This window comes from Staurois parvus, unplaced genomic scaffold (genome assembly GCF_062004578.1).
Source record: "Staurois parvus isolate SC_StPar_1 unplaced genomic scaffold, SC_StPar_1.0 ptg000083l, whole genome shotgun sequence".
NCBI classification, from domain to species: Eukaryota; Metazoa; Chordata; class Amphibia; order Anura; family Ranidae; genus Staurois; species Staurois parvus.
In genome coordinates, this window is record NW_028317879.1 from 40,692 (window position 1) to 64,219 (window position 23,528).

General features: G+C 51.5%; 1 protein-coding gene across 1 annotated transcript; it reads right to left on the minus strand.

Moving 5' to 3' along the window:
• Window positions 1-490: 490 nt before the first annotated feature.
• On the minus strand, window positions 491-22,180 carry LOC149468583 (E3 ubiquitin-protein ligase TRIM45-like). The gene is made up of 6 exons (XM_089669924.1): window positions 19,958-22,180; window positions 10,288-11,024; window positions 7,919-8,033; window positions 3,667-3,781; window positions 1,421-1,547; window positions 491-1,335 (listed from the first exon to the last, which is right to left on the minus strand). The coding sequence occupies exons 1-6, from the start codon at window positions 20,347-20,349 to the stop codon at window positions 1,190-1,192; spliced, it is 1,632 nt and encodes a 543-aa protein (XP_089526050.1). The 5' UTR covers window positions 20,350-22,180; the 3' UTR covers window positions 491-1,189.
• Window positions 22,181-23,528: the final 1,348 nt, after the last annotated feature.

Sequence of the window (23,528 nt, forward strand, 5' to 3'; positions counted from 1 at the left end):
AATGGAGGTCATGCTCTTCATCCAGGCAGAACCCTGTCCTCTGTGTCCTTTGTGTTCTGCCTTTGACCACACCAATGAAGCGAGGACCATGTTCTTCACTTAGGCAGAAGCTCATCCTCTGTGTTCTCCACACAAATGGAATAGGGGTCACCAGGGCTTTCTTTCTGCCGGAACGCGGCGGTACTGCGTTCCGCCACCTTTTTCTTCTTGTCCCCGCTCACCGACTGCCTCTGCAGAGCTGACAAGCTATGCAGAGCAGCGAAAGTGACAGGTGCCGGACGCGGCTTGTTTATGTCATGCTTGCGCGTGCCCGGCACCTGTCACTGCCGCTGCTCACAGCCGGTGAGCGGGGACATGCACGCTTCACCCCCCCCCCTCTACCGCCAGCGTGTAAACATCGGGGGCGCGCGGCCACCCCCATAGGAAAGGTGTATCTTAGTACACCCGGCGGTGCGCGCTGACGTCATCACGCCCTCTGCTCGTCGATCCTACCATAGCGCGGATCGTCAGCATCAGGTAAGGAGCGGCGATACAATTTTTCTCGCTTTTCTTGCTAATGTGGGGGGGGGGCAGTGTTACTCGCTATTCTTACTAATGTGGGGGGGGGGGCGGTGTTAATTCCATACATTTACTTTTATAGCCCCTCCCAAATTTTACTTGCATTCCTGTTCTCTAAAGGGGTGGTCCTAGGGTTTGATGGGGGCGTGGCCAGGTTTGGGTGGGGGAGTTCCACCACCTTTCCTCTGAGAAAAAAAGCCCTGGGGGTCACGTACTTCATCTAGGTAGAACCCTGTCCTCTGTGTCCTGTCTTTGACCACACAAATGGAATAGGGATCATGCTCTTCATCTAGGTGGGATCATGCTCTTCATCTAGGTAGAACCCCATCCTCTGTGTCCTCTGTGTCCTGTCTTTGACCACACAAATGAATTTGGGACCATGTGCCTCATCCAGGCAGAACCCTGTCCTCTGTGTCCTTTGTGTTCTGCCTTTGACCACACAAATGGAGTGAGGACCGTGTTCTTCACTCAGGCAGAAGCTCGTCCTCTGTGTTCTCCACACAAATGGAATGGGGACCACAAGCAGCATTGCCTTTTTCAGAAGAGCTGATGTCCTTCATGACATTTTCGGTGTTCCCTCCCAACACAGCCTGATGGGCCCAGCAAGAGTCAGAAGGTGCCACATCTCCTCTCATAGAGCAACAGTCCTGAGTAAATTTCGGGGGGCAGAGTCCTTCACACCACTGCACTCCGACTTCTCCGATATGGACCCACAACATGACCAATGGGAATGTCCAGGGTGACCCTTGTGGCCGTGTCCGCAGCCCTGATACCCCCCTAGGGAGAAGAGACAAGAGATAGGAAAAATCAGATGGCGTTGGAAAAGGGGACACACCGCAGAGATCCCCCCTCATCCACTCACCTGGCATTGCGCCTCCACATCCGCAGCGAGCGTCCTTCTGCCCTCCACTGGAGCAGAACGTACAGCAGTGGTAGATGCCGGGGTGGGAGCGCAGGGGGCCCCTCACTGTCACATTAAAGGGGGATCCCTGGGGGGGGGTACAGGAGTGACAGGCATTAACCCCTTCAGCTCTCTTTACTTCTCTACCCCTTATGGGACAGAGCAAAAAAATAGTTACATTGTAAATACAAAGTATACATTTTATTCTTAGAACGACGCGTTTCGGGTGCAAAGTGTAGAAAAGTTATTTGCAAATTAATTTTTTTAATTTTCCACATTTTTCTTGTTACGTGACAATGAAAAAAAAAGACAGAATGGTAAAAAAAAAAGAAAAAGTCTGCAGAAAAATATTGTCGAGAAAGAAGTTAATGGACCACTTTTCTGCCACCGCCCTTCTATGTTTCTGTGGTGATTAGGGTTAACCCCTCCCCCTCCAGAGGATTTACCGCCCCCCCCCCCCCTCCGGACCAGGCCATTTTTGCATTACAGCGCTGCGTTACTTTAACTGACAATTGCGCGGTCATGCAACGCTGCACCCAAATGAAATTTACGTCCTTTTGCCCCACGAATGGAGCTTTCTTTCGGTGGTGTTTGATCCTCTGTGCGGTTTTTATTTTTTGCGCTATAAAGACCGACAATTTGGAGAAAAAAAACTATATTTTTTACTTTTTTGCTATGAAACACGTCCAGTAAAAATTATTTTAAAAAATCTAATTTTGTCATTAATTTCGGCCAAAATGTCTCCCGCTCCGTGTCTTCGCTAAAAAAAAAAATCCCGATCCGTGTAAATTAATTGGTTTATGCAAAAGTTATAGCGTTTACAAATGGCGGGAAAGATAAACTGTTTTTTTTTTTATTTCATCTACCAATAATGGCGGCGATCGGAGACTTATATCGGGACTGCGGTGGGCATTCTGACACTGGGGGGGGGGGGACTGACTTGGTGTCACTGACATCCCCAGTGACACCAATACAGTGATCGGTGCTAAAAAGCACTGACCAGGGGCGGACTGACAACTCATGGGGCCCCCAGGCAATAGGGGATCATGGGGCCCGTGTCCTTGCCAAACTCAAAAAAGCCTATGAAAAAGGTACCAGGGGCATCGCATGGGGCCCCCTACTGACCCCGGGCCCTCAGGCAGTGCCCAAGTTTCCAAATGGTCAGTCCGCCCCTGGCACTGACACTGTACTAATGGCACTGGGCAGGAAGGGGTTAACATCTGGGGCAATCAAAGGGTTAACTGTGTGTTTGTTTCACTGTGAGCATGCTGCTATGCAGAGCCATGCAAAGCAGTGTACAGGAGCTGACAGGGAGGAGAACTGTTTTTCTAAACAAAACAGTTCTCCTCCCCATCGTAGATCCTCGGCAATCACCAGGTGCCGGTGAGTAATCACCGGGCAGGACCCAGTGACTGACAGCCGTGGCCACAAATGGCGGCGCGGGTAGGGAGCGCGCACCCCCCCTACCTGTAAATGCAAAGTCACATATATACAGGATTTTGCGCACCCATCCCGCCCCGTAGCAGTATTTCAGCCATAGGCCGGACGGAAGGCGGATAACGAAGGGCCAATAAGGGGATAAACAGTAAAACTTGTTAGGATTCTTTACGGTTCATGCGATGCGGCTGCACATTTCCAGAGCAGACCGAACACATAGACAAGGTCAGGTCACGTGTGTTCAGCGTGGCTCGCTGGTGGGGCCCTCGTGATGTCACATGCAGGTCATTATAAATACAATGTAACAACACATGGCTACATTGTATTGCTCGGTGACACTCGTAGACTTTCTGCGGGTGTCATTGTACACAGCGGGAGCCGCATTGTGACAGACGGTGATGGAGCTGAACGTCAGGAATACAGCGGGCTTCTTGTCAGCATGAACTGATTGGCTGCTTGTGCTGCTTCTCCCTCCCCAGGTCGGAGCTCTGCTGTACAGGGGCTACAAGGGGCTCATACCATACAGGGGGCTCATACCATACAGGGGGCTCATACCATACAGGGGGCTCATACCATACAGGGGGCGGGAGTTCCTGCTATTAATAGATACATTTAGTGATGTGTTGGTGTATACAGAGCTGCAATCATTGGGGTCTTCTATATCTGCCTGGGGTGCAGCTTCTTTAGGTCCTGTGATTGGTGATCTCATGTGGGGGAGGGGCGATCGGCGGCAATCAGAGGTCACGTGACACAGACCACCATTGGGTTACCTTGATGTGACGGCTTCTTACACACACGCTGACCGACAGATGCCCCGCCTCTGTGGGGGTGTAGGAGATCTGGTACGTTCCGTCATGGTTATCCTGGATGGAGGGTTGGAGAGCTCTGCCAGAGAGAAAACAGAACAAAATGACAGGGGGGTCCGCACAATACAAGGGGGGTCCGCACAATACAAGGGGGGGGTCCGCACAATACAAGGGGGGGTCCGCACAATACAAGGGGGGTCCGCACAATACAAGGGAGGGTCCGCACAATACAAGGGGGGGTCCGCACAATACAAGGGGGGGTCCGCACAATACAAGGGGAGGTCCGCACAATACAAGGGGGGGGTCCGCACAATACAAGGGGGGTCCGCACAATACAAGGGGGTCCGCACAATACAAGGGGGGTCCGCACAATACAAGGGGGGGTCCGCACAATACAAGGGGGGTCCGCACAATACAAGGGGGGGTCCGCACAATACAAGGGGGGGTCCGCACAATACAAGGGGAGGTCCGCACAATACAAGGGGGGGTCCGCACAATACAAGGGGGGGTCCGCTCAATACAAGGGGGGTCCGCTCAATACAAGGGGGGTCCGCACAATACAAGGGGGGTCCGCTCAATACAAGGGGGGTCCGCACAATACAAGGGGGGTCCGCACAATACAAGGGGGGGTCCGCTCAATACAAGGGGGGTCCGCACAATACAAGGGGGGTCCGCTCAATACAAGGGGGGGTCCTCACAATACAAGGGGGGTCCGCATAATACAAGGGAGGGTCCGCACAATACAAGGGAGGGTCTGCACAATACAAGGGGGGTCCGCACAATACAATGGGGGTCCGCACAATACAAGGGGGGGTCTGCACAATACAAGGGGGGGTCCGCACAATAAAAGGGAGGGTCCGCACAGTAGGGGGAGGGTCTACATTGTAGGGGGTGGGGTTCAAACAGTAGGTGGAGAGTCTGCATAGCAGGTGGAGGGAGAACACAATAGGGGGAGGGTCTACATTGTAGGGGGTGGGGTCATCACAGTAGAGGGAGGGGCTACATTGTAGGGGGTGGGGTCCTCACAGTAGGGGGATGGTCTACATTGTAAGGGGTGGGGTTCAAACAGTAGGTGGAGGGTCTGCATAGCAGGTGGAGGGAGAACACATTAGCGGGTGGGTCTACATTGTAGGGGGTGGGGTCATCACAGTAGGGGGAGGGTCTACATTGTAGGTGGTTGGGTCCTCACAGTAGGGGGAGGGTCTACATTGTAGGAAGCGGGGTTCAAACAGTAGGTCTGCATAGCAGGTGGAGGGTGAACACAATAGGGGGAGGGTCCTCACAGTAGGGGGATGGTCTACATTGTAAGGGGTGGGGTTCAAATAATAGGTGGAGGGAGAATATGCACAGTAGGGGGAGGGTGAACACAATAGAAGAATAGTCCTCACAGTAGGCGGAGGGTCTGCATAGTAGGTGGAAAGAGAATATGCACAGTAGGGGGAGGGTGAACACAATAGGGAGAGGGTCCTCACAGTAGGAGGAGGGTGAACACAATAGGGGGAGGGTCCTCACAGTAGGAGGAGGGTGAACCCAATAGGGGGAGGGTCCTCACAGTAGGAGGGTGAACACAATAGGGGGAGGGTCCTCACAGTAGGAGGAGGGTGAACCCAATAGGGGGAGGGTTTGCACGTTAGGGGGAGTGTCCGAACAGTGTCAGAAGTGTCTACACCCGGGGTCTCCAAACTGTGGTCTGAGGGATGGATGTGGCCCTTCGCTAGCCCTTATCCAATGATATGAAGCACTATTCCTCCCACTGACACCAATGATGGGGCACTATTCCTCCCACTGACACCAATGATGGGGCACTATTCCTCCCACTGACACCAATGATGGGGCACTATTCCTCCCACTGACACCAATGATGGGGCACTATTCCTCCCACTGACACCAATGATGGAGCACTATTCCTCCCACTGACACCAATGATGGAGCACTATTCCTCCCACTGACACCAATGATGGGGCACTATTCCTCCCACTGACACCAATGATGGGGCACTACTCCTCCAACTACTGACCACAAGCCCTGAGGCCATGTTATGTTCTCACTGATGAAGGGCCTTAGACATTTTGTACCCTATCTGGCCACAATTCGGCCCCCCTAAAGTCAGAAGGACAGTAAAATGTCCCTTTGAAAAGTTTGAAGACCCCTGGTCTACACAGTAGAAGCAGCGTCTACACAATGGAGGCAGGTTGTGCACACTAGGGGAGGGTCTCTACAATCAGGGGAGGGTCTGGACAGTCAGGGGAGGGCCTACACAATAAAAGTAGGTTGTGCACATAAGGGGGAGGGTCTATACAGTCAAGGGGGAGTCTTCACAGTAGGGGGGGGGGGTCTGTACAGTAGGGGGGGGTCTGCACAGTAAGGATGAAGATGAAGGTATCCAGCAGCAGTCTCAGGTCGTTTGGATGTCTACACAAGGGAGGCTTTTACAGGTTAATAACATGCATGAGCTACATTACATGCACATGTGACCTGGACTGCAGCTGATAACTGCCGCTGGACCTCTTCCTTTGTTGCTGCTGTGTTGTCCTTCTGCAGTGTGGACAGGGTAAACTGAATATTCCTTAATGTACAAGTGCAGCAGCCATCTTTAAGAAGACCACTTTGCAATGCTCCACTGTGGAGTGTCTCCAGTGCAGGGAGCGGCCATCTTGGCTGGGTCTGAATCGATCCTGGAAGTGACTGGCTGATGCAACAGAGCAAAGGGAAAGGTCTGCAGGCTGGTGATGAAAAGGAAGAGGACTGTCTGGAAGCAAGCAGGTGTACAGGGAAAGGACTGGCTGCTGCTGGTTGAACAGGACCCTGCCATATCTGACCAAAATCAGAAGAGCCTTCTCAGGGAAAGGTGTGATTGGGATGTCTGGTGTGCTCAGACTGTAGATTAGAGAGTACCACCACCACTTGTAGGGGAGGAAAAGAGGAACTGTCTCAGCAGAACTGAAAGAGAGAGATCACAGCAACTTCTATCACTGACTTGAACTTGACTTTTACTGAGACCCAGAAGAGAGCGCCCTGAGTCTGGGAAGAGACTAACATTGCACAAGTTATTCTGTTGTCTGCTGGGAACTGTTGTGTCTTCTTCAAGGGCCCCAACTTTACCAGCCAACAGGTTCTTTTTTCCTTTCATCAATCACAGGTCAGTGGGATAAAATGGGGCGTGTCATAGTAAGTTAGGGCCGTCTTTATATACAGTTGTTAGGAAAATGCAGTTCTGTTCACTACTAATAGTCAGAATACTGCAGGAGTTTCCCCAGATCTCTCCTCTCCTCGGTTAGGCTACCCTTGGCCGAATAAATCCTTTGAAATACCTCAAGGTGAGTCAGTAAGTGCTGGGTGAGCGAGGTCTGCCATCTTCAGGTGTGCAGAGAGATCACAAAACAATTCAGTGGCTCCTCTGGGGGCAGCGCTACTCATACATAACCTCATGGAAGGTTGGGGGAAGAAATGAATGGCCCCATTAAGGATGGACCTCCAAAACTGAAATTTGATCTTCCTGAACCTCCAAAAACTGGAATCTGATCTCCCTGGACCTCTACAATTGGAATCTGATCTCCCTGTCCCTCCAAAACTGGAATCTGATCTCTCTGGCCCTCCAAAACTGGAATCTGATCTCCCTGGACCTCCAAAACTGGAATCTGATCTCCCTGGTGTACAATACTAGAATCTGATCTCCCTGGACCTCCAAAACTAGAATCTGATCTCCCTGGATGTACAATACTAGAATCTGATCTTCCTGGACCTCCAATACTGAAATCTGATCTCCCTGGACCTCCAAAACTGAAATCTGATCTCTCTGGACCTCCACAAACTGGAATCTGATCTCCCTGGACCTCCAAAACTGAAATCTGATCTCCCTGGACCTCTACAATTGGAATCTGATCTCTCTGGACCTCCACAAACTGGAATCTGATCTCCCTGGACCTCCAAAACTGGAATCTGATCTCCCTGGACGTACAATACTAGAATCTGATCTTCCTGGACCTCCAATACTGAAATCTGATCTCCTTGGACCTCCAAAACTGGAATCTGATCTCCCTGGCCCTCGAATACTGAAATCTGATCTCCCTTGACCTCTAGAACTGGAATCTGATCTCTCTGGACCTCCAATGCTGGAATCTGATCTCCCTGGACCTCCAATGCTGGAATCTGATCATCCCGGTGGGTTGTGTGTACATGTCAGTATAACCAGGATACAGCTGCCCTGTCCTCTCACCTGCCAGACTCTTTGTGTAGCACGGTGACTCTCGGCTGTTCCTGTGGTTCCTCCACTTTGTTCTTAGAGATGAGGGTGAAGCTACACAGAGCGCCCAACGACCCGGAGTGAAGTCCTGGAGGTACAGATAATGTACATTGAGCCGTGCAATATGAAGCTATTATATATCTCTGCGTCTAAGTGAGGGGTGATGTCCAAATATGAAGCTGTACCCCTCATAGGACTGGACCTCTTGGCGACTGGTGCTCTCCAAATAAATGCGTATCACATATTAATTGTGAAAAAAGGGTCATATAACTCAAAAGAATACCAACATGCAATAAAAACATGTAGTGCCCTCTGGATTAGGTAGGATTTTTGTATGTTAGTCACAGGCTTGCTACAAGCCTGGGATGAGTCAGCCTGGGAATGAGGCAGTGAGGTTACCTCAGGTTAGGCTGGGAGGTTGTACAAGTCAAGGCATCTGGAGCCCTCACACCATTCTAGAAAGCTCTGGTATTTTCTAGAAGAGGGTTGAAGACCTGGATTTGCATGTTTGAGGGAACCTGGCTAATCCCCAGGTAGAAGGCCTGGCATGGTGGTGAGGACAGCCCTTAAATATGGGAGAGCCTGAACAGCAGAGTCAGGTGGAAGATGGAGCGAAGGATGGTGCTGGTGGTGTGGAGCCTGAGAGGGGAGTCCCAGCAGAGGGGGGGCTACCTACAGGCTGAAGCTGGATAGAAGGACCTCCACTGTCCCACAGTCTACACAGAAAAGACAGCCTGTCAGCCGGGAAGGAGCCAGCCCAGTGTGAGGCCTGAAAGAAGCTGCAACCCATTAAGCTACGGGACAGGACGCTCTGAGTACATCTACCCCCCCTGGGCCAGAGAAGGGAGAGGGCGGTCAGGCGCAATACCCAACTAGTTCTCCATGGGACTACTTCATCTGTACATCTTGGAATCCCTTGCTCAGGGACACCCTCGGGACAGCCAGGTACATGAGGAGATTGTCATCTGGGGTCTGAGAAGGTTCACCAAGGAGGACCCAGTGCTCCTTGTCCATGTTGTCCTCCTAGTTAGGCTGCTAGCTTGGCTATGTAAATGTAGTTCTTTTATCTCTACTGTAATCTCGTGATTATTTTGGGCTGTTCTGTGCCTCAGTGGTTGCAGATTTGACTGCTTCCCCCCGCCTTCTGGAGGGTTCTGGAATGTAGTGGGCTGGGAGAGTCTAATAGGCAGCCTGACATTTATGTTGTCCCAGCCAATCCCTGAGGGAGGGTGGCCAGTAGGTGGCTGGGAAGGAACATAAATAGTTTGAGGCCTAGAGCAGGGGGGTTCTTGTCCAGGAGAAGATCTAAGCCTGAAGGGCTGCTGCCCTACTGGGCAGTCCAGCTGTGCTTTTCTGTTCATCGAGGTCCCAGCTGGGTTACCGGGGGGCCTATTCTACTGAATTTTGCTGGAGTCGATCGAGGGGTTTCTTTTGGAGATCTGGTTTGGAGAGTTCACGGGAGGCATGTCTGGCTGATATTGGAATCCAAATATCTAAGAACATTTGTCTGTACAGACCAGTGCGAGAGACCCCAGGGACTGTTATCCCTCTAGAATCAGTGTCAGCCTGTGCTCAAAGCTGGACGTTTCCTGTGGTGCCCCCGTGTAGTTCCGTCCATCCATTGCCACTGCAAGGACTGTGCTAGGAAGTTATGAGAGAGTCCTCAAGTAGTTACTTTGCCCTACAGGAGCATCTCACATTTACCCGGAACCCATCCAGGTTCAAGTTTAATAAAGCATTAAAGGACACCCCTGAGCCAGAAGAGTGACTGCGGCTGTGCCCGGCTACTCGTACACTGACTGGGGAAGGAACCTTGGGACCAAAACAGTGGACCCCTTACGGGGGTGAGGTCTACACACAATGTATATGTTATTATGTAGACATACCCTCCCCCCACTCTTCTCTGCTATACAAGAACATTGCTCTGAGTTGTGTGGCTGTGATTAGGGGTGTGACTGTGATGAGGGGTGTGGCTGTGATGAGGGGTGTGGCTGTGATGAGGGGCGTGGCTGTGATGAGGGTTGTGGCTGTGATGAGGGGTGTGGCTGTGATGAGGGATGTGGCTGTTATGAGGGGTGTGGCTGTGATGAGGGGTGTGGCTGTTACTCAGCTCTGCCAACACAGAGCATCGGAGTAGGAGGGCAGGAAACATCATTCCCACCAATGGTAACAGGTATTTTACGGCACTTCCATGCACAAATCGGCCATCAATCCTGCCACGCCCGGGGACAGGACTATAAAGAAATACCAAAACGTTTTAAGGCTTCGATTGGCTTTAAGCCCAGAATCCGATTGGTTGATAACTCGCTTCCCTTTTCCACACTTGAGCTCTGAAATCTCACCTTGTCCTTTGACCTCGCACCTCTCGGGGTCGACCCCCCCTCTCTGCACCGCACCGTACACCTGGTATCCTCGGCACGGCCCCGCCTGTTCCAGCGGACTGAATTGGATACTGACGGGCTCCACCTGTTCCGCTTTGCTGCGGTCCCCATGGCTGAGATCTTGGAGGCGGCTCAGGGCCAGGACCTTGGCACGCACAATATGGTGGTCGGGCCCGCAGTGCAGGAGGCCCCTGGTGAAGGTGGTGGCATTACGGAGGTCTGAGAGTTGCTGATGGACCCGAGCTTTCTGTAGGTTCAAGGCCTGCTCCTTCCGATGAACTTCCTCATCGAGGTCACGCAGGAGGCGGAGTTTGTGCTCTTGGACCGCCTTTATATACCCCTCAGTGAAGACTTCTACCTCCTTCCTCAGAATATCTGCCCTCTGCCTCAGGTCCTCCCCCACCCTGTATACAGCATGCAGAGTCTTCTCCAGGTCCTCCAGCTGTGGATCCGACTTTATTACGGCTCCTCGGAGCTGCTCCTTGTGCTTCACCGCCACCTCCACCACGGGGCGCAGCTCATGTCCATGGTGCTTGAGGAGAGCGCAGTCCCGGCACGAGGGAACCGCACAGGCCTCACAGAATAATCCCAGCTCCTCCAATGGATGGAGAGAACAGTACGGAGCCGGAGAGAGCGAGGAGCCGGGAGGAAGGTCCCTGAGGAGCAACAAGCAATGAGCCGCTGTTCTCTTCTGCCGCCTGTGTGGAGGAAAGATAAAATGATCATTAATGTCCTTCCACCGTTCAACCCTCACCGACCAGAACAAGCGTGGGTATCCAGTCACCTTCACTGCACGCATGCTTGTTCCAGGCCAGAGACACCTCAATCAGTGAAGAAAGATGGCTGCTGTGCAAAACACAATTTTAAAAAACAAGTTTGTCCTCCAATATTTCTACAATGATGGGAATATGTTTTGTTGCTGTAAATAACTATGTGAATAAAAATGTATCCTTCCTGGTAAGTCCATATACAGTGAAGGAAATGTGTATTTGCTCCCCGGCTGATGGTGAATGTTCGCCCCTCACACAGAAATGATCGGTCTAACAATGGAATGTTCGCCCCTCACACAGAAATGATCGGTCTAACAATGGAATGTTTGCCCCTCACACAGAAATGATCGGTCTAACAATGGAATGTTCGCCCCTCACACAGAAATGATCGGTCTAACAATGGAATGTTCGCCCCCTCACACAGAAACGATCGGTCTAACAATGGAATGTTCGCCCCCTCACACAGAAACGATCGGTCTAACAATGGAATGTTCGCCCCTCACACAGAAATGATCGGTCTAACAATGGAATGTTCGGTGTAACACTGAGAGACAGAATACAAAAACAAATTCAGCAGAAATGCGTCTAACAAATGATGACGGATCTGCATGTTCATGAGGGAAAGAAGGATTTGATCCCCTATCATTCAGCAGGATTTCTGGCTCCCAGGTGTCTCTCATACAGGTAACAAGCTGAGATTAGAAGCAGTCTCTTAAAGGGAGTGCTGCTAATCTCATTGTGTTACCTGTATAAAAGACACCTGTCCACAGGAGCCATCAAACCATCAGATTCCAAACTCTCCACCATGGCAAAGACCAAAGAGCTGTCCAAGGATGTCAGGGACAAGATGGTAGACCTACACAAGGCTGGACTGGGCTACCAAACTATGGCTGTCAGGGCTCCCAGGTATGACCAGAGGTGTGTGACTGAAGCAGGGAAACGCAGACCTCAGATATGTTATAAACAATATAATTTATTAACACTAACAGTACAAACATAAACGCAGTGAAATACTAAACATAATACAGTGCAACCAAACCAAACCAACCACCCACAGATAACAGTACATACAATGCAAGCGTCGTCAGGCAGGCCGGGTCAATATCAATAAGGCAGGTAGGTACAGGGGGAGCAAGCGGAGATTGGTCGGGGTCACAAGCCAGGGATCAGAACAGGTAGCAAGCAGCGTGGTACAGAGGGTCAGACAGAGGGTTGGTCAGGAGCGAGCCGGGATCAGAGCAGGAGAAGTCAGCAGCGGTTCAGATCAGGCAGGGTCAGCAAAGGAACAGAAACAGGATGCAGGACAGATACAGGGCCCAGGACAAACACAACACCAAGGCAGAGTCTGTGGGTCTGGCCATCCCTTAAATACCCCAGTATCATCAGTTCCAGGTGTTAGCTGGCTGAAAGGTTGAGTCTCTGATTGCTGGGAGCACCCGCTGGCCAGCCCTGGTACTGCAGATCAAAAGGCAGGTGAGTCCCACCATTGCTGGCCAGTCCATTCCTAACAGTACCCCCCCCCTCAAGGAGCGGCCTCAGGACGCTCCAAACAGTCCTAGCTGGGCAAAATGTTCCACCGCCCGGGTCTGGCAACTGGCGGGATAGCAAAGACTGGCACACCGGGCAGGACTCCGGGCAGCGGCACACCGGGCTGGACTCCGGGCAGAGGCACATCGGGCAGAGGCACATCGGGCAGAGGCACATCGGGCAGGATTCCGGGCAGAGGCACATCGGGCAGGACTCCGGGCAGAGGCACATCGGGCAGGATTCTGGGCAGAGGCACATCGGGCAGGACTCCGGGCAGAGGCACATCGGGCAGGACTCCGGGCAGAGGCACATCGGATTACCAGGCGAAGCAGCAGGCAGCGGGCCACCGGGCGTAGCAGCAGGCAGCGGGCCCCCGGGCGGGGCGACAGGCACCGGGCCCCCGGGCGGGGCGACAGGCACCGGGCCCCCGGGCGGAGCGGCAGGCACCGGGCCCCCGGGCGGAGCGGCAGGCACCGGGCCCCCGGGCGGAGCGGCAGGCACCGGGCCCCCGGGCGGAGCGGCAGGCACCGGGCCCCCGGGCGGGGCGACAGGCACCGGGCCCCCGGGCGGGGCGACAGGCACCGGGCCCCCAGGCGGGGCGACAGGCACCGTGCCCCCAGGCGGGGCGACAGGCACCGTGCCCCCAGGCGGGGCGACAGGCATCGTGCCCCCAGGCGGAGCGGCGGGCGCCGGACCCCCAGGTGGAGCGACAGGTCTCGGGCCCTCAGGCGGAGCGGCGGGCGCCGGACCCCCAGATGGAGCGACAGGTCTCGGGCCCTCAGGCGGAGCGACAGGTATCAGGCCCCCAGGCGGGGCGGCGGGCGCCGGATCCCCAGGCGGAGCGGCGGGCGCTGGACCCCCAAGCGGAGCAACAGGTCTCGGGCCCCCAGGCGGAGCGGCGGGCACCGAGTCACCAGGCACGACAGTGGGCTCCGAGTCAACTGGTATGACCGCAGGCACTGGGTCAGACATTGTATGGTCTGGCTGGACAGCGGGCATCGGGTCACCAGGCATCAGGTCATTTGGCTCGACAGCGGGCACCGCGTCATCTGGCAAGGCAGTGGGCTCCGAGTCAACTGGTATGACCGCGGGCACTGGGTCAGACATTGGATCGTCTGACCGGACAGCGGGCATCGGGTCACCAGGCATCAGGTCATTTGGCTCGACCGCGGGCACCGTGTCATCCGGCAAGGCAGTGGGCTCCGAGTCAACTGGTATGACCGCGGGCACTGGGTCAGACATTGGATCGTCTGACTGGACAGCGGGCACTGGGTCACCAGGCATCAGGTCATTTGGCTCGACAGCGGGCACCGCGTCATCTGGCAAGGCAGTGGGCACCGGGTCACCAGGCATTGGATCGTCTGGCTCGACAGCGGGCATCGGGTCACCAGGTATGACAGCGGGCTCTGAGTCAATTGGCACGACAGCGGGCACTGGATCAGGTACCGGATCATCTGGATCAACAGCGGGCATCGAGTCAACTGGCCTAATGGGATCGTCGGGCTGGATCAGTTCATCATGCTGAGTAGCGGCATCAGGCTGAGGAGAGGCTTCAGGCTGAGGAGAGGCTTCAGGCTGAGTAGAGGCTTCAGGCTGAGTAGAGGCTTCAGGCTGAGTAGAGGCTTCAGGCTGAACCACGGAAGGCAGGCTCACCGGTTTGGATACTGGCAGGATGGTATTGGTTGGAAAGAATTTTCGCTTTTTTCTGGTTTTAACTACTGGAGCACTGCAAGTAAACGCAGGTCTGCAAACGAATGGAGCAGCTGGAGACAGAGAAGAGCTGGAGGATGGAACAGGAGAGGGAGCAGTTGCTACAGAGGGCTCTTTTACAGGGTTAAAGGCAGGATAGGTGCAGCGAGTGGGAACAGGGGACTGACATGCGGTAGATAGCAGGGCAGGAGGAGCTGGTGGGAATACAGGAGTAGAGTTAGAAGCAGGACTGGGTCTTTGTAAGCTGACTGAGGCTGGGTGCAACAAGTCTGACCATGTCTGCAGTATGGGTTGAACAAAGCTGAGCTTACACAAAGCCTGTCTGGTCAATGACTGCACTGCGTTTATACAATCTCTTAGTGTCTGTGGTGAACATGTGGAGTAACGCTCCAAAAGGTAACCCACATCATCCTCTAATAACCACACCAGGGACTCTACCTGGTCTGCACTAAATGGTGGCAAAAATTCATCTCTGCATTCGGGGGAACCAGATGAAACCAACTCTGCACAAACCTCAATCAATGGCTGCACCTCAGAGAACTCTGTGCCCTGATCTACTAGAACATGAGCGAGCCGTATACATTCTAGCAGTTCATCCCGGGTATACTCCTTCAGAGTTTGATAAGCATACTCCCTGTCATCAAACACTAGCAGAGATAAATACTCAACCTCATCCAGATCCATCCTTCCCATCAACAAGCCAAGATGGCTTCCCTGTGCAGCCACTTCTGGTCAGGATTGGCCTTGGTGTAATGTCAGGGCTCCCAGGTATGACCAGAGGTGTGTGACTGACGCAGGGAAACGCAGACTTCAGATATGTGATAAACAATATAATTTATTAACACTAACAGTACAAACATAAACGCAGTGAAATACTAAACATAATACAGTGCAAACAAACCAAACCAAACCACCCACAGATAACAGTACATACAAGCAAGCGTCGTCAGGCAGGCCGGGTCAATATCAATAAGGCAGGTAGGTACAGGGGGAGCAAGCGGAGATTGGTCGGGGTCACAAGCCAGGGATCAGAACAGGTAGCAAGCAGCGTGGTACAGAGGGTCAGACAGAGGGTTGGTCAGGAGCGAGCCGGGATCAGAGCAGGAGAAGTCAGCAGCGGTTCAGAAACAGGATGCAGGACAGAAACAGGATGCAGGGCAGAAACAGGGCCCAGGACAAACACAACACCAAGGCCGAGTCTGCAAGTCTGGCCATCCCTTAAATACACCAGTATCATCAGTTCCAGGTGTTAGCTGGCTGAAAGGTTGAGTCTCTGATTGCTGGGAGCACCCGCTGGCCAGCCCTGGTACTGCAGATCAAAAGGCAGGTGAGTCCCACCATTGCTGGCCAGTCCATTCCTAACAATGGCCAAGCAGCTTGGTGAGAAGGTGACAACAGTTGGTGCAATCATTCACAAATGGAAGAAACACAAAACAAGTGTCAGTCTCCCTAGGTCTGGTGCACCATGCAAGATTTTGTACTTTCTATTTCTCAAGAATCTGATCTGCATACCACTTCCTCTGCTTCTCCACCACAGAACTCAGTTTCAGTAGAATCGGTGGCCATAGATGCCCATGCAGCTGCTTTGTGGCCGGGAGGTCAGCTCTACTGATTGGAGCAGTGTGGGGGGAGGGGGGTCAACTTTGTTGATTGGAGCAGTGTGCAGGAAGGAATGCTGCATCACGTACTACTGACCCCTGAGCTCTGCATCACTTACTACTGACCCCTGAACTCTGCATCACATACTACTGACCCCTGAACTCTGCATCACTTACTACTGACCCCTGAACTCTGCATCACATACTACTGACCCCTGAACTCTGCATCACTTACTACTGACCCCTGAACTCTGCATCACTTACTACTGACCCCTGAACTCTGCATCACATACTACTGACCCCTGAACTCTGCATCACATACTACTGACCCCTGAACTCTGCATCACTTACTACTGACCCCTGAACTCTGCATCACATACTACTGACCCCTGAACTCTGCATCACTTACTACTGACCCCTGAACTCTGCATCACATACTACTGACCCCTGAACTCTGCATCACTTACTACTGACCCCTGAACTCTGCATCACATACTACTGACCCCTGAACTCTGCATCACTTACTACTGACCCCTGAACTCTGCATCACATACTACTGACCCCTGAACTCTGCATCACTTACTACTGACCCCTGAACTCTGCATCACTTACTACTGACCCCTGAACTCTGCATCACATACTACTGACCCCTGAACTCTGCATCACATACTACTGACCCCTGAACTCTGCATCACTTACTACTGACCCCTGAACTCTGCATCACATACTACTGACCCCTGAACTCTGCATCACTTACTACTGACCCCTGAACTCTGCATCACATACTACTGACCCCTGAACTCTGCATTACAAACTACTGACCCCTGAACTCTGCATTACAAACTACTGACCCCTGAACTCTGCATCACTTACTACTGACCCCTGAACTCTGCATCACATACTACTGACCCCTGAACTCTGCATCACTTACTACTGACCCCTGAACTCTGCATCACATACTACTGACCCCTGAACTCTGCATCACATACTACTGACCCCTGAACTCTGCATCACATACTACTGACCCCTGAACTCTGCATTACATACTACTGACCCCTGAACTATATAGATAGAGAGAGCCTGCACTATCCGGCCTACATCCCAAAATATATATACACACTATATTGCCCAAAGTATTGTCCCCGCCCCCTTCCAATCATGTGATTCTGGTGTTCCAATCCCCTCAATATCATGTGATTCAGGTGTTCCAATCCCCTCCCAATCATGTGATTCAGGTGTTCCAATCCCCTCCATATCATGTGATTCAGGTGTTCCAATCCCCTCCATATCATGTGATTCAGGTGTTCCAATCCCCTCCCAATCATGTGATGCAGGTGTTCCAATCCCCTCCATATCATGTGATTCAGGTGTTCCAATCCCCTCCATATCATGTGATTCAGGTGTTCCAATCCCCTCCATATCATGTGATTCAGGTGTTCCAATCCCCTCCCAATCATGTGATTCAGGTGTTCCAATCCCCTCCATGGACACAGGTGTATACAATCAAGCCCCTAGGCATGCAGACGGCTTCTACAAACATTGGTGAAAGAATGGGTCGCTCTCAGGAGCTCAGTGACTCCAAGCGTGGTCCCGTGATAGGTGGCCACCTGGGCAATAAGTCCATCCGTGACATTTCCTGGCTACTAAATATTCCACGCTCAACTGTTAGTGGGATTATAACAAAGTGGAAGCCACTGGGAACAACAGCCACTCAGCCACCAAGTGGTAGGCCACGTCACATGACAGGGCGGGGTCAGCGCATGCTGAAGCGCACAGTGCGCAGAAGTCGCCAACTGTCTGCAGAGTCAATAGCTAAAGACCTCCAAACTTGGTGTGGCCTTCAGTGGAGCCCAACAACAGTGTGTAGAGAGCTTCATGGAATGGGTTTCCATGGCCGAGCAGCTGCATCCAAGCCTTCCATCACCAAGTGCAATGCAAAGCGTTGGATGCTGTGGTGTAAAGCACGCCGCCACTGGACTCTAGAGCAGAGGAGACATGTTCTCTGGAGTGACCAATCACGCTTCTCTGTCTGGCAATGCGATGGACGTGTCTGGGTTTGGTGGTGGCCAGGAGAACGGTACTTGCCTGACTGCATTGTGCCAAGTGTAAAGTTTGGTGGAGGGGGGATTATGGTGTGGGGGTGTTTTTCAGGGGTTGGGCTTGGCCCCCTAGTTCCAGTGAAGGGAACTCTTAAGGCAATATTTTGGACAATTTCATGCTCCCAACTTTGTGGGAGGAGTTTGGAGATGGCCCCTTCCTGTTCCAACATGACTGCCCACCAGTGCACAAAGCAAGGTCCATAAAGACATGGAGGAGCCAGTTTGGGGTGGAGGAACTTGACTGTCCTGCACAGAGTCCTGACCTCAACCCCATAGAACACCTTTGGGATGAATTAGAGCGGAGACTGTGAGCCAGGCCTCCTCCCCCGACATCAGTGCCTGACCTGACAAATGTACTTCTGGAAGAATGGTCCAACCTTCCCATAGACACCCTCCTAAACCTTGTGGACGGCCTTCCCAGAAGAGTTGAAGCTGTTATAGCTGCAAAGGGCGGGGCCAACTCAATATTGAACCCTACGGACTAAGACTGGGGGGCCATTAAGGTCATGTGTGTGGAAAGGGCGGGGCCAACTCAATATTGAACCCTACGGACTGAGACTGGGGGGCCATTAAAGGTCATGTGTGTGGAAAGGGCGGGGCCAACTCAATACTGAACCCTACGGACTAAGACTGGGGGGCCATTAAAGGTCATGTGTGTGGAAAAGACGGGGCCAACTCAATATTGAACCCTACGGACTAAGACTGGGGGGCCATTAAAGGTCATGTGTGTGGGAAGGGTGGGGCCAACCCAATATTGAACCCTACGGACTAAGACTGGGGGCCATTAAAGGTCATGTGCGTGGAAAGGGCGACCAATACCTTTGACAATATAGTATATGTGTGGGAGAGCCAATCAAAATTTAAAGGGGCAACTTAGGTATTTTCTCATCCCTGCCCCCTACCTACCTCCAAGCACCGCCCCTTTTAGAGAATACAGAGCCAAATATAATTTTGTTATGTAAAGTAATTTGTATGGAATTTGATAACGATGAGAAGAAAAGTGGCAACATAGACCCCCCTCAGCCAGCAGCAATAGACCCTCCCCCCAAGCAACATTAGATTCCCCAGCAACAGTCGACTACCCCAGCAACAATGGACCCTCACAACAAAATGCCACTGCAGCAACAACAGATCTCCTGGCATCCGGCATCGATACAATCTTCAGCAGCCATCACTGATTGACACTCCAGCAGCCAGCAATATTAGACCCCCTCCCTTAACAGTAGATCCTTTTCAGCAACAATTGCCCCCCAGCAACAATAGGTCCCCCGTCAGCATCAATTAGACCTCCTCAGACAACAATAGAACCCCCTGCAACAAAATCCCCCCTTGGCAACCATAGTTTCCCAGCAGCCAGCAACAATAGATCCAGCACCCCTCGCCATTACATATATTCAGTGCTGGAGGTGGCAGATCTACATTCCCCCATGTTCCGCCACGTTCCCCCCACATTCCCTCACGTTCCCCCTGACACAAATCCCTGCATATATATGTAATGTTCCTCCTCCTCTCCTGCATGAAGTGTTTTCTTCTATCACCATACTTCAAGGTATGTCCAGCCCAACAAACTCTTTTTTGGGAGTAGTGGGGAAGCAGTGGAACCCGTCAGGTCCTACTGGTACCGGGGACTCCGTTAGAGAGATTTCCCTTCAGTGACCATCCCGGTGACTACATTTTACCAGACAGGAAGTGGGAGGAGTTCTCCAACATCAGCCAGAAACATTTTATCTTTAATGGAGTCAGGGAAGGATGGAGGACCTGGAATCGTTTCATAGTTGGGTTCCTTCTCCACTCCAACCAAATCTAGAAGAAAAGGTTCTGCTGGGACTTGCACCTCACCAAGGCAAACAGTTATTTAGCTACAGAAAGCCGGCATCTGATTGGTTCCTGCGGCTGATGCGCCCATGCGCTCCCCTTTCCCGCTCACCTGTGCGCCTGGCAGCAGAACTCGCACATGTTGATCTTGCACTCCTGGCAGCGCCTCTCGCCCTTCCCATCCACGCACAGGTCACATGGCACCTGGTGGCCTCCGCTCCTCAGCCGTTCCCGCAGCACCTCCGTCTGCGCCAGCATGTCGGGTAAGAAACCTTGTACGCCCCCCGCTGGCAGTGCAACCTCTGAATCGCACACCGGGCACAGGAGGCTCCTCTGTTTCTGCCCCCTCTCCAACGTGGTGAAGGGATCCAGCCTGCTCAGGCAGTCCATGCAGAGGGTATGCAGGCAGGGCAGCACCCGGGGGTCTGAGAACATCTCCTGGCATTGTGGGCAGTGTGCCCGAAACTCCGCCGAAATCTCATCCAGAGCGCCGGACTTCGCCATCTCATCAGTCAAAGTTCTGTAAAATTTCCCAGGAAAAAGGGAACAAGGCCAGAGATCCAAAATCTTCTATCTGGGGTGGAGGACAGATACTTTCCCAGGTGCTGAACAAAAATGAAATGGTAGAACAGAAAAGTCAACTAGATCTCAGCACAAGATCCTCAGAGAGATCATGAAACCCTAAGAGAGGTCACCAAATCCAGCAGAAGATGCCAAGGGAGATCACTAGATACCACACATCCTACGAGACGTCACTACGTCCAACAGGAGATCCTGAGAGGTCACTAGGTCTGACAGGAGATCCTAAGAGAGGTCACTAGATACCACACATCCTACAAGATGTCACTACGTCCAACAGGAGATCCTAAGAGAGGTCACTAGGTCTGACAGGAGATCCTAAAAGAGGTCACTAGATACCACACATCCTACGAGATGTCACTACGTCCAACAGGAGATCCTAAGAGAGGTCACTAAGTCCGACAGGAGATCCTAAAAGAGATCACAGGTCCAATAGGAGGTCCTAAGAGAGGTCACTAAGTCCGACAGGAGATCCTAAAAGAGATCACAGGTCCAATAGGAGGTCCTAAGAGAGGTCACTAAGTCCGACAGGAGATCCTAAGAAGGGTCACTAGATCCAACAGGGGATCCTAACAGAGATCACAGGTCCAACAGTAGATCCTAAGAGAGGTCACTAGTCTGACAGGAGATCCTAAGAGAGGTCACTATGTCCAACAGGGGATCCTAAAAGAGATCACAGGTCCAACAGGAGATTATAAGAGAGGTCACAGGTCCAATAGGAAATTCGAAGAGAGGTCAGAAGATCCAACAGGCAATCCTACGAAAGATCACTTGGTCCAACAGGAGATCCTAAGAGAGGTCAGAAGGTCCAACAGGAGATCCTAAGAGAGGTCAGAAGGTCCAACAGGAGATCCTATGAGAGGTCAGAAGGTCCAACAGGAGATCCTAAGAGAGGTCAGAAGGTCCAACAGGAGATTCTAAGAGAGGTCAGAAGGTCCAACAGGCAATCTTACGAGAGGTCACTTGGTCCAACAGGAGATCCTAAGAGAGGTCAGAAGGTCCAACAAGGGATCCTAAGAGAGGTCAGAAGGTACAACAGGAGATCCTAAGAGAGGTCAGAAGGTCCAACAGGAGATCCTAAGAGAGGTCAGAAGGTCCAACAGGAGATCCTAAGAGAGGTCACTAGGTCCAACGGGGGATCCAAAGAGTGGTTACTGGGTTCAACAGGACATCATAAGAGGGATAACTAGATCCAACGGGAGATCCTAATGAGATCACCAGGTCCAGAAGAAGATCCAAGTAGTGGTTAGTAGATCCCACACATCATGCTAAGAGAGGTGCTGCTGGATCCTGCAGAGTATCCTGGGAGAAGCCTCTAGATTCCGCACAGCTCAGATCAGGATCCTATCCTTCGGTGTGGAGTTGGAGAAGAACAACATCCAGCAGTCATGGCTCAGGAAGGGGAAAAGTTTGAATAGATCCCGGTAAGGAAGTCTGGATGAGGAAGTCCCTGGTGTCAGTGGTGCAGTCCCTGGTTTCAGTGGTGCAGTCCCTGGTGTCAGTGGTGCAGTCCCTGGTGTCAGTGGTGTAGTCCCTGGTTTCAGTGGTGCAGTCCCTGGTGTCAGTGGTGCAGTCCCTGGTGTCAGTGGTGCAGTCCCTGGTGTCAGTGGTTCAGTCCCTGGTTTTGCTCTCCTCTGACTTTTCCAGCAGTAACATTCCTGGGCTGGTCTGTACAGGATCCTCATACAGGCCTCACTGCCTGCCCTCCCCCCTCCCTCTCCCAGGAGTCGCTCTGGACAGGAGCTAGGTGGAGCTGTGTCGGTGAGGACGGGGTTAATCCCGGATGAATTCCCAAAATTCCAGCCCCCTCCCCCCTCTGCTGATCCTGGAGGACTGGACACACCTTACAATCCTCCCACCATAAAGGAAAAGTCCAAACTTGTGTCTGTGTCCCCTCTGAGGAGATTCACCCACTATTCACCCCGTGGCAGAAAGTTCGATCATGTGATCCGTGTTCCGTGTGAATGTGGTGACTGATAAAGGTGTGACGGAATATCTTCCATGACATTGGAACCATCCACCGTCCCACACACAGCACCGCACTTTATTATCCTCGTATTCCAGAGAACATCTCGCACGGTCGCTCTCCACGGCGGCATTCACACCGCAGCGTTGCGTTTTTGAGTGTTTTTTGGGGGCATTTTTTGTACTTTTGCGTGTTTTTGTACAGAAATTTTAAAGCATTTTTGAGTCCGGCCTTTTTTTTAATAGCCAAAAAAAAAAAATGTGTTTCATAATTTGTTTTTCAAATTTTGTAGTTTTTTCATCAGCTTTTCTTTTTATTATTTTTAATTTATTTGTTATTTTTTTTGTTTAGGGTTAGAGGTTAATTAATGTTTTATTATCATCATCAATCTATTAAAATAAAAAAATAATAATACATAATAAGACATTTATTATTGATTCGTTTTTCTTTTTGTTTCTTTGTCAGGGTTGGGGATTCGGTTTCGGTCAGAGTTGCTGGTTGAGGGTTGCGAGTTGAAGTTAGGGGTGGAGCTTAGGGGTATATTTATTTTATAATGATGTATTTTATTTATTATTATTTATTTTTGTTTAGGGTTAGAGTTCTAAGTTAATTATTTTATTTATTATTATTAATATTATCATTCTATCAAAATAAATAATAAGGCATTTATTAACCCCTCCCCCTCCTGAGGATTTACCCCCCTTAATGACCACGCCTCTTTTTGCTACTCGGCGCTGCACTAATTCAACTGACAATTGCGCGGTCATGCAACGCTGCACCCAAACGAAATTTACGTCCTTTTTTTCACACAAATAGAGCTTTCTTTCGGTGGTATTTGATCACCTGTGCGCTTTTTATTTTTCACGCTATAAACAAAAAAAGGCCAAAAACTTTGAAGAAAAATTATATTTTTTACTTTCAGCTATAAAAAATATATAGTAAACTCAAAGTTGGTTATAAATTTAGGCCAAAATGTATTCTGCTCCATGTTTTTGGTAAAAAAAAATCCCAATAAGTGTATATTGATTGCTTTGTGTGAAGTTATAGAGATACAAACTATGGGAGAGATATTGCAATTTACACCATTTTTCTGCTATATAGCGCTGCGCTAGTTTAACGGACAATTGCGCGGTCATGC

Coding starts and splice junctions, on each gene's coding strand:
- LOC149468583 (XM_089669924.1), bottom strand. CDS start 20,349: ATGGCGAAGTCCGGCGCTCTGGATGAGATTTCGGCGGAGTTTCGGGCA. Junction 3,782..7,918: donor CTACACAAAGAGTCTGGCAG/GTGAGAGGACAG, acceptor TCTCTCTGGCAG/AGCTCTCCAACCCTCCATCC. Junction 1,548..3,666: donor TAAGAAGCCGTCACATCAAG/GTAACCCAATGG, acceptor ACCCCCCCCCAG/GGATCCCCCTTTAATGTGAC.